Source organism: Nilaparvata lugens, chromosome 9 (genome assembly GCF_014356525.2).
Source record: "Nilaparvata lugens isolate BPH chromosome 9, ASM1435652v1, whole genome shotgun sequence".
NCBI lineage: Eukaryota > Metazoa > Arthropoda > Insecta > Hemiptera > Delphacidae > Nilaparvata > Nilaparvata lugens.
Window position 1 is genome coordinate 19,374,207 of NC_052512.1, and position 12,374 is coordinate 19,386,580.

The window sequence follows — 12,374 nt, forward strand, 5'->3', positions numbered from 1 at the left end:
TCGTGTGTCTCCAGCCTTATTGTCCTGTCACCAGCTGGCTTGGATCTTTGAATAGTAGACTTGAGATGCGCGGGAACACTAGAGTCTGGTGATAAATTTTCATAATGGCAAGGAAAGTTGTGTGAGTGCACCACTCCAGATTTTTCTTGTATTGAAAAGTTTTCTCGCTATTTGTGTAATTTGTGTATTGTTGTGAGAATTGAATGAATTTGGTATACCTTAAAGCTTCTTCAGTGATTTAAAATTAACTTCACATTATTCTAAATCTTTAAATTGGAATGAACCTTAAAACATTGAAACCGTCAAGCGGGGAACAGGGCCGCCAATCTGTAATCGCTGTTTTGTCAGGTTTGAGTGTTTTCCCTTCCAAATTCCCATTATTATTTTCTCTTGCTCCCCTTCCCTATTGCCCAAATACTCAGATTTGGTATGATGATGGCGGGATAGAATATTGTTGAGGTGAGTGTTTTGTTTTCATGTGTTTGTCAGTCTCTCTGTTGGAAACAAGGTTGAATCCAAATTTAGTAAACAAAATACAGTCCACTATTTACCAGAAGAAACATTGGTCCTCTGGGCCGGATCATCTACCTTGAAGACGTTTTCAAGCTTTGACATTTGTTCAATTTTATTTGTTAGTCATTGGTTTTTTTTGAGTATGCTGGGTTATATGGTCCTGTACATTCATGCTTATGACAGACACATTGGAATATGACGTTTCTAACTGGCTTGTTGTAAACAAGCTTATCTTGATTGTTCAACTTATTGCTTTTGTAGATTAATATGCGATATCATCATTACTGCTGCATTGGAATCGTTTATGGAAGTTATTTTTGTTATATTGGTAATGTTGAGTAGTATGCATGTATTGAATACCCTATAATTTATTGTGGAATGGTGTATTGTTGTCAGTTGACTGTGCATAGTAGAATCGTCATTTGTGAGACTTTAGTTCTCAGATGTCAGTCAAGGCTCAATTACATTGTGTCATTTTGGATATATATTGTGTGTGAGATTATATATTGTTTAACAAAGAGTAATATCAATTATTATTCAATTTTTGTTTGTCTATTATCTAGAATATTGGATCTGTATACTGTGAGTTTCTGTTATTTGTTGTTTGTTTCTATTCGATTGAAAAATGAGCAATTAAGTTGAAAATTCATTGAATGTTCTTAAAGCCAAAGAAGAACATTTGTTCTCTAGAATCCAGTGTCTCTATGATCTGTCGAAAAATATTGCTGATGCTAGGATAGCTGGACACTTTAGTGTTGTCTATTGTTCCCTTCTCAAAACACTCGAAAAATATGAACAGTGCGAAGTTCAGACCATCCATGGTTATTCATCGTTTGAGCTTCTTCTAATTCATTGATTTTTTTTGGATTCGACTCTCACCTTTGAACAATCAATAAAATTTTCAAATACCTTAAAAAATTTATCAAGTTCATTATTGCATTGACCACGTATTTATGAGATGACAAAATTTTCCATATTTGAAAAATGTGCAGTTATTAAGGATTTAATTGGTGATCATAGAGCTATAACATTGACAATTCGCGCTAACCTAGATAATAGTAGTAGAAATTCTTGTAAAGATAAATACAAAATCGACTTCAACAAACTGAATACATGACAATACTCGAATAAACTCATGATTGTGGTGATGTTTTCTGTAGCAATAATGAACTTGATAAATTTTTTAAGGTATTTGAAAATTTTATTGATTGTTCAAAGGTGAGAGTCGAATCCAAAAAAAATTCAATGAATTAGAAGAAGCTCAAACGAATGATAACCATGGATGGTCTATGTGCTGTCCACTTGCGTGATAAATTATTAAAAAAAATGAAAAGAAACTTCGATAACTTGAGAATAAAATATAACTTCGAAACTCTTCCTAGAAAAAAATGGATTATAATTTTTTTTTATTCACAAAACTGACATATTTTACAAATATTTTTACAATGCAATTATTATAAAGAAACAGTATCATGATGGAAAAAAAGAAAAGAACTTGAGTAGCTTAACAGTTGTGGTTGAAGTTCTGCACTATTGTTATTGTACATAATAATATGAACGAGACAGTCACTTGATTTGGAAAAAAATGGAGAATATGGAAAAAGGAAAGTATTAAATCTAATGCCTCCACAGCTAAAGTGGCAAGTTTTGAATAGGCTTTGTGGAAATCCAAAAAAATGTCAACCCCTAAAAGAATTTAAAATAGAACACAAGGATGAAATTGTTATTGATGCGAAAACATTGTCGAATCTTTTCAATGGGATGCAATAAAAATAATAATAATAATAAATGAGTTCTTTGTAAGCATTGGCAGAGACGTCGCTGCTTATTTCTAATAGTGGAGCTGATAACATGGACTATCATAGTATCTTCAAGGAAACTAATCAGCAGAAGTCTATTCCTTGAAGCTGTTACCTATGATGAGCTCTTAGTTTACATTGGAGGATTGGAAAATGGTGAATATTGTGGGGATGATGGTATATCTTCTGGATTATTGAAAAATGTTGCGCTGGCCATAGTTTCCATTCTAGTTGATATTTTCAATTTATAGTCTCTCTACTCGGGTGTTTCCTTCTGAGATGAAGCTAGCGAGAGTGGAGCCAGTTTCCAAGTCAGGTTCTCGATTGAAGTTTAACAATATTATAGACCTATATCCCTGCTGTCAGTATTCTCAAAGTTGATGCTGGCATCAGGGGTGTAGCTCATGACTGGTTCTTTTCTAACCATTGCAGGTGTGAAGAGTGAGATTCAGGGAGTGGACTGTGGTGTATCACAGGGATCAGTCCTTGAGCCAATCTTGTTCCTAATTTTTATTATTGATCTCTATTCTCTAATTCTATGAGGGACCAGTAAGCCATTAATTTTCAGTACCTAGTTCAATCACTTCCATTGTGGACACTGGATACATCATGGTCAATATGAAATTTATTAGCCACAGAAAAAAACTTTTGATTGCAGGGACCCCGACTACTACAATATGAATAACAATTTGGATCAAATATAATAAGGATTTCTCACATTTCTCATCAACTCGTACTTTTTATTCACAAAAAATTAATGGAAAATATATATAAGTTATATTGAATGAACTCATGGCTGGTACTCAAATTTGTATTTTTCTGGCCGTGCTACAAATGAATTTAGGTAGACCTATATTTTTGTGTATTAAGAAAGTTTTCAATGTGATTTTTGAAAGCAATAAAATTTTAATTTGAAAAATAATTAGAAGGCTAATAGAAGGCACAAACCGAACTGCGTGGCCAAGCATACAAAAATATGGGATACACACGTGGCAAGCTCGCGTAAAGTTTATTTGATCAGCTGATTGACAAAATTATTTTAAGCTTTCCTATGATTACAGCATTATGTTAGAATATCATGTGTCAATTTATTATCTCAGATCCATATGGCGTTCACATTACCATGTTCATAACCTTACTAAATAGGATCCTTTTTCATCCTTTGAAACCCTTAGAGGCAAAATATCTCAAAATCCGCTCTTAGTGCGCGCCTAGCATGTTTTTAAGAATATTTGTGCAAAGTTATAAGTCTGTAGGCCAATTAGTTTCAGCTGTAGTGTGATTTTACATCAACATTTTTGAAAAATGCCCTCTCTTGAACCCCCCTGGGTTCCTGATCAGAATTTTTCTGCATAGATCTAATTTTTTTTTCGTAGCTGAACAAAAAAGTTTGTTATGACTTTGCTTTGAACTGAACGGTTAAAAAGTACAACATTTTTGGGGGGCCCCAGCTCCCTCAGGAGGGCAAATTTCTAAAAATCCTTCCTTAGTGAATGTTTTGAGGCTACCATAAACAATTGTGCAAAACTTCAAGTTCTTAGGCTCAGTAGTTTGGGCTGTGGTGTGATTTCAGTCTGTCGGGGCTTAGCCTTTTATAGATATAGAGAGAGAAAAGAAGAAGAGATATTATTGGAATAAGATGAAACAAAATTAGTATCGTCTGCAAAAGATATCTTGTCTGAACGAGATTTGAACCTGGGCGCAACAGTGTATCAAACTACGCTCTAACCGTCATGGACACCATGCCCTGGTAACAAAGACGCGAAAAAGTAGGAGCATGAATTGCTGTATCTTCAAAGATACGAAGAAGTAGCTTTTTAGGTTAGTTTACGGTTTTTTAAATATTACAAAAAAACCGGAGGTCTTACCAAAAATCGTTACACATACATTTCTGCGCCTTGTTTCAAAGAACTTGTTCACCAAATTTCATCCAAATCGGACAATAACTGTGACTGTAACTGCAGTATAAACAAACGAACAGACAAAAGCCAATCGAATAGAAACTGAGACTTCAGCTTCGCTTCAGTCAATAAACCCACTATGTTCCAAATATTTCGTAAAAATCGTTAGAGCCGTTTTGGAGATCTGTTGAACATAAATAACCAGATACTAGTAGTTCTGCAAACAGTAGACCTCGCTCATGAATACAACTTTCAATCTAATGAGAAGGGCCATCACAGTAAGGTCAGTAATATATTGTGAAGATTTAGCCATGTCATGTATTATTTTCTCCATTGAAAGTGCTAGAAACACTGTTTGAAGGGACACCGGACTTATCAAGAAGGTACCTCTATATCGTCTCCATATTTACAATATAGCCTAAACATATATTACAACTTTTCCAATAATTAATTCAAGAAATCGGTCAACTGACGGGAAAATGGAATATGCAGTAGGCAATTTAGATGATGAATCGTCTCACAGACGATGGTGAGATGGAAAATGATTCTAAATAATATTAGTTTTTTGGTGACAATGACAGGAGGTTGCTAATGATGTTTTTAATGAAAAGTGGATTCAATGTTATATATGACTTGCTAAGCCTATGCAGAATGTTAATGCTCACAAATCGGTTTCCGATCTCATACCTACAGGGAAACAAAAGACTTGACACGGTAGAGCGACACAAAAATGCACAGAAAATGCATTCAATACAATAATTATTATTGTACCGGATAAACTGAAAATTCAGTTAAAAATAACTAAAATAATAACTGATAGTTATGAATAAAAAAAGTTGAAGATTAAAGAAATGTTTATGATGATAAATACTGTCTGCAATGGTTGTTGATTTATTAGTTGATTAATTTTATGATTATAAAAATTGTTCACAACTAAAATAGTTGAGTTATCTGTAACATAGATAATAATAGTTATTTATGTATTGATATTAAAGATTTTTAAAAATAATTTATCCTTTCAATTTGATAATAATAATATGATTCAATTTAATTATTCTATATGGTAATAAAAATAGTTTTATAATGATATATTATTAGAATGAGATAAAACAATTAGTATCGTCTGCAAAAAAATCTGGTCGGAACGAGGTTTGAACCTGGGTCCCACAGTGTATCAAACTACGCTGGTGTCTTGGACACCATGCCCTGGTAACAACAGATGCGAAAAAGTAGGAACATGAATTGCTGTATCTTTAATGATATCTTTAAGAAGTAACGTTTGGGGTTTTTTGAATATTACAAAAAAACCGGAAGTCTTATCAAAAATCGTTACACATACGTTTCTGTGCCTTGTTCCAAAGAACTTGCAAACCAAATTACATCCAAATCGGACAATAACTACGACTTTAATTGCGGTACAAACAAACAAACAGACAAACAGACAAAAGCCGATTGAGTCGAAACTAAGACCTCAGCTTCGCTTCGGTCAATAAAAAGCCATCTGCTGTTAATACTGAGGAAGTTCTACTTTTTGAATAAATTTATCCCTATGAGTGTCCTGAGGCAGCTATATTTTGCACTTATCGATTCAAGAATCAGCTACAGTATAAATTGTTGGGGCTTCACTCACATTAGTCACTTGAAGCCCTTGATAACTATACAAAAACCCATAGTTCGTGCCATCAAGAAGGAGGGTAGATATGAACAATCTTTCCCTATCTTCCAGAGTCTCAGATGATTGCCTCTTAGATATATATTTGTTTTCAAGGTATTGTATATGTTTTATGTTATGTCTGGAAACTGTGGTCATGCGTTGTTCAGGGATGTTCCTAGTTATCAAACTGGGAGAGTGACATCTGATTAACTAAGACTTCCTTTATCGTATATCACTTGTTTCCAGGAATAGTTGATATTTCTTTGCCCTAAGTTTTTCAACAATATTCCTCTTGAAATAAGGAGAACACAAACTCGACTTGTTTTCGAAACGAAAGTTCTTGGATGGCTTAGAGGTCTTATGCCTGACTATCTAGGGATCTAATTCAATGTGGTTACATAGTTAAAATAATTTGATAGTGGTGGTTTTGCATTGGGAAAATGAGCTAGAATTGGAAAGTGAGCATGGTTAGTGTGAATGTGTTAGTGATAAGTTGCTAATTTTTCTTTCTTTCTTATTTTTCTACTTCTCTATAAATTTATTAATTATCAGATATTCATTCCTGCTCGCAGACGTAGAGTTTTGTACTCTCAGCAAGCAGTATTTTTCTATCCGAATTCACAAATTGTTCCTGGTGTAGCATGTTTGAATTCTTGTCTGAAGTTATTGTTTAATAATTAGACCTCTATGTATTTTATAATATTATCAACATATTACTCCAATACTGTCAAGCTGTATGATTTTTTTCTCATAATTTGTGAATATTGTGAATCAGATTGAATAAAATTTGGAACAGAAACGACCTATATCATGAGATATCTTCTTATTATTTTCTTGTCTATACTTGCATTAACTCAATATCGTTCCTTATTGCGCATTATATTGCCCAAGTATTGCAGCTTCCTTAATTTCATGCTTTTGACCATATTCATTCTCCTCAACACCTCCTGTTTGGTTACCCTATCCGTCCATGATATCCTGAGGATTCTTGAATCTATGATTGTTGAAAATAAACCACTAATTTTAATATATTGTATTTTTTTAGAAACAGGACTTGAAATTTCTAAGAATAGTGAACAAAGTGGAAGTTTTGGTAGCTGTGCGTGATATAGAAACCTGTGATGGCATATACATTGTGCCAAAAATTCTAGATGATGGTCAATCTATGTCAGTCTCAATCACCGAACTCAAATACTTGAATGAGACTACTTTCAAACCAATCAAATATGGTAAGAATTTTACGTCTTTATACCAACAATTTTTCACCTCGACACCAGTTGGGCCCAAGTTATACGAGCGCTGATAACGCTGCGATATTGACGCGAGAAAGAGGGCGTTGAATGTCCATGTTATACTTGGCGCTACCAACGCGGCACTAAACACGCAACGCTAAAGCACACTCATGTTATGCCGCTAATGCTGCGGCGTTGGCAACGCTGAACCAAGTGGCTGACAGCGCATTGTCTGCCCGTCGGCCAATAATTTATTAATCAACGATGAATACTTTTGCATTCACAAAGATGGACACCGTCCATTTAGGCTGCGTAGTATTCGTTCATATAAAAAACTTATGCCCGGTTGCAGAGTCGTTACATGAAATCAAACATAGCAATGTGAGACATGTAGTGACATAAATGACATAAATGGCACAAATCACTGACATAAATGGTTGGTCTTTGCACCGTCGTTTGCCGAAGCCCGTTTAGCTATATCTCGAATTACCATCACACATAAGTCACACTGCAGCTCTATTCATTTTTTTCCGTACATTTCCGTACATGCTTCTATCCAACCATTTTCTTGGCATCAGGGAAAGTTTCAATCGACTTCACTGTGAACAAATTCAAATTTATTTTTCAAATCCAAATTTATTTCTCAAAAAACATACACAATTATAATAATGGTTATTATAGTATATAATGGGCACACTGCCCTTAAGCTTTTGAGGGCGTAGCTAACGAGCCATACGCGATTGGTGACTGTAGGCAGTGATAATAATAAGTCTTCATTGTTAAATATAGAATCAGGCGTGCCACAAGGCTCAATACTTGGCCCTTTTCATTTTTTGATCTGCCTGCCTACATAGGGTCTGATACGGTGCTCTACGCAGATGACACTCTTGCACACCAATAATGATTTGAGAGGCCTTATCCAAGAGACGGAGAGTACGATGGAACGAGCATCTCTCTGGTTCAGGGCAAATGAATTTGTATTGAATTCAGATAAGACAGAAAGAATCAATTTCATTTTGAAATACGGATCTCAACGCATCTAGTATAAAATTTCTTGGTGTTCATTTAGATCCAAAACTCACTTGGGATCCTCATGTCAATTATGTAAGCACTAAAGCTGTGTAGAGTGATCTATCTGCTGAGAAGCCTTGACAATACGGTACCAAAAATATTTTTAAGGACAGCATACTTTTCTTTCTTTCACAGTCTCATGTCTTATTCAGGGGAAATTCAGCGCACATTAACGATATTCTCCTGCTACAAAAAAGCCGTGCGAATAATTACGGAATTACCTTTTTTAGAACACTGTAGGCCTTTATTCATAGGAATAATAAAATTCTTACAGTAATAAATCAGTACATATATCCTGTTTTGTTATACACTAAGGAGAATCTGCATCGTTATCAATTAAGAAATACTGTTCACTCTGTGAATACCAAAAACAATAGAAAGATCTATATCGAATACCAAAGATTGTCTAAATCTTTAAACAGTTTCTAAGCAGTTGGGCAAGAGGTGTATAATAAGTTACCGCTACACCTCCAACAAACACCTCAAAAACTGTTCAAATTAAACGATTGGCTGGCAATCCTTTTTATAAATTAAGTGGATTCTACGAGAGCAGAATCAGCAAACCTTAATTCTTATTGTTAGCACGTATGAACTAGCTGCTCAATTACTTAATTTTGTAATATATTGTCTTTGTTATTTGTAATATTTGGAAATGTAATCTAAATAGCAATGTAATAGTAACAATGTGTCTCTTAATGAGTGACAGTCTATTTCATGTTCTATTTGTGTGACTTTGTCTTGTGCTTTTTTGGCTGGCTGACAATAAAATTGTATTCATTTATTTACAGTAAATGTTGTAACATACATAGATAAATGACTATAATTTAATCTAATCCATTTTCCAACTGACCATGGGAAAATCTCTCAATCAGTTTTGTTACTTGAAACATGATAATCACTTGATATTGTTACTCTCCTTTTCTACAACTTATCCCAGACTTTAGGGAGAAAAAGAAGAAGAAGAAGAAGAAGAAGAAGAAGAAGAAGAAGAAGAAGAGAAGAAGAAGAAGAAGAAGAAGAAGGGGAAGGGGGTGGAGAAGACTGATTCTTGTAAAAATAGTTAATATCATTTCTTTCTACATGTGTGTTTCAGGGGGCACACTAGAATTTGAAAAACAAGATCTCATACAGACAACTGTGGATGCCAGGTAAAATTTAATTTATTTTCCTCCTCTATTATTGTGATTATTCTTCAGCTTCTTTATTGATGCTTGAAGTTATAGATGAACTTCTACAAGATGATTTACCAGAACACTACCTTACCCTACACCAACTCAAACCCCGAAATACAATTATGTAGGCTTCAAATGCCCGGTCTGAGACAGCCTATAATTGAATTCTTAAGACAAGATCCCTCAGGTAAGCAATGCTTCAATACTAGAACCAGTAGCTCACAAAAACTATTGGAAAAGCTTGGGCCTGGAATAATAATGCTTCGAGAATAATAATAAATTATAGTCTGTAATATTTTTTTGGAGAATCATCGTGATTATGGACCTGGGTTCATTAGCCTGGGTACGTTTATGATGATTCCTTTAAAAAAAAAAAAATAAGATTAAAAATACGAAATTAAAAATCTGTTAATGTGATACAATCCAGACCTTGACTCGCAGGCCAAATGCCGACTCACTCCTGTTTGTATAGCATGAAGCTAAGATCATAATATAACATTCAAGAAACGTGATAAACACACGTTATAATCCACACATTGGAGAGCTAATCGCTTTATCAATTAAATTTTCAATAATTAAACCCGCGAATAGATTCGCGGACTAGAACTCGCAATAGCTATTTATGTATTAAGAGCGTAATGCGCGACTTTATCGCTCTCGCAAAACAGTTATCACGCGACGCGAAGCGGAGCGTGATAATTTTGCAAGAGCAATAAAGAAGCATTACGCGCGAATTCCATACAAAATTTTTCTACAACTGTACAAACCTGTTGTTAAATTACAGTATTTCAGTTCTCAATTACTACAAATTATTGAATAATGTCCATATTGTCCATAAAGTCCATATTGCAATATGGTATTAGGGTACGGGGTGGAGCATTGGACATCCATTTTAATAAAATCTCCGTAATTCAAAGATATATTTTAAAAGCTGCACTTGGAAGACCAAGACGATATCCCAGCCATAGCCTTTTTGCAGAGTTCCCAGTTTTAACAGTGAGACAACTTTACGTGAAAAACTTAATTATAGCCGTTCATAAGTATAAAAATCTCTTTGAAACTAACATTCCGTCGTATAATTTCCGTTCATCATCTCATTACCGCATTCCTAGAACAAATTTAACAGTATGCCGCAGGCAGTTCATATACATGAGTAATAGATTGATGAATATTTTGCCAGACAAATTAATCTTAGATAGATTTAATAAATCAGCCATTAAAAATATAGAGAGATGGATCAGAAGTAACAATGTTTTTCGCCTCATGTACAGTTAGAATCTACTTTATTAAAAAAAACTTTTCTCTTTGATATTATTTTCACTAAGTTATATTTTTTTCAGATATTATATTACTACAATTATTATTATTTGACTTATTTATTTATTATTACTACCATTCAAATAAAATGTTTAATCATCTTTTATGTTTATGTTAAATTAAATGAAATCTTTTGGTACACGTTGCTAGCACACAAACTTAGGTTTTGCTGGCAACGCCAATTAAATTTTAAGTTAAAATTTTATTTTTATTCTGTATAAGTATGAAGTATTTGTTTTATTCATTATTGTTATCTTTATAATTGGCAAATAAATGATTTTGAGTTTGAGTTTTTTTTTTAATTATTCTTATGAATTGATTTAATAGTGAAATTGACTAATTTATTCAGTCAATTTCAAAAACAGTAATTAATTTTCCATTACCTATATATTTTTGAATTACAAGAATGAAAAAACAGTATTATCAAATGTGAAAAAAATTGTCAGGAATGAGGTTCGAACACCTTGGACAGTTGTGAAACAGTATACATTCATGTCGACGCCTTATCCAACTTCGCCACCAGTCCTTACGAAAATTAGGCGCCAATATTCACAAATGCGAGTTCGCATTTTTTAATGTTTGTTTACATTTCGTTAATTTGACACAGTTTTGATTTCACTTCTAAAGATAATAATTAAATTTATAAGAATGCAATACATATATTAGCCCACAAATGGATATTTTTAATTCAAACACGATTTATTCAATATACTTCTATTACTAAATGATACCGGTAGTGTTTGAATGTTAAACTAGGAAAGAACAGATTCAACCTACTAGATATTGTTATTGTTGTTGACTGTTATGTTGAATGTACAATTATTACAGTTTTGAAATAAAAGACCTGATCCTACTGATACTGTATTTTCTTGACGAAGGTTCTGATTTTGTTGAATATTTTTTGGAAGTTCAACCGATGTCATTGACGGATTGTTATTTTCTTTTCGGGGACTTCAAAGAATTTTGTGACTCGTTGCATTTTTTGTTCTCTTGCTGGAAGTGCTCTTCCAGCTCCCGTGACTTTTCAATTGAGGTATATCACCCCCTCCATTCACCAACAATGTAGCCGACGTGCGACGAAAGCAATGCCCAGTATAACGTGTAGGTTCTGGCAAGCCTAGAAAATGTGCAATTTCAGATGGAATTTTTGCAATTGTGGTGCAAGCCCCACTCCTGTAATTAAGGAACAAACGATTTGTCGTTGGATTTTTAGGCCTCAAACTGAAATACTGTCTACATAACTTTGAATAATCCAAACTATTATTAGTACCGTTGTTGGTGATTGTGAAAATTCTTGTTTTATGTCTTTGTGTCCGAAATGGTAACAATCATTACAGAATCTTTGTCTTCAACATCACTCATTTCCAATTTGACTAGTTCGTCTCTGCGGCAAGCCCCTGCTATCACGGAAATCAAAACAACTTTCTTCATCAAATAAATCTTATTTGGAGCTTCTAGCAAAAATCGAGTAACGTCGTTTTCACTCAAAGTTTTGGACTTGATTGCCTTATATCCTACAGACTGTTGCTTAAGGAAAGAAATCAATTTATAAAATACACCTTGGTAGTCCCGTCCTGTCCCCAAACCTATGGATTGGGGTACAGTTAAGATTTGAATTCACGAAAACTTCGACAACCCCAAAAGTAAGTCTTTAATTTGCACTAACCTTGGAACTGGCGAGAAAGTGGACTGTATCTCGTGTGTAGAAGTTACTG

The 12,374-nt window shown here is 34.0% G+C and overlaps 1 protein-coding gene across 2 annotated transcripts in view; it reads left to right on the forward strand.

The window, feature by feature from the left end:
• LOC111059816 overlaps positions 1-12,374 on the forward strand; it is a 380,452-nt gene that overhangs the window by 135,517 nt on the left and 232,561 nt on the right. For both annotated transcript variants that reach the window (XM_039435597.1, XM_039435598.1), the window contains 2 exons: positions 6,913-7,096; positions 9,264-9,318. In XM_039435597.1, coding sequence (XP_039291531.1) covers positions 6,913-7,096; positions 9,264-9,318 — 239 coding nt within the window. The remainder of the gene's footprint in view (positions 1-6,912; positions 7,097-9,263; positions 9,319-12,374) is intronic.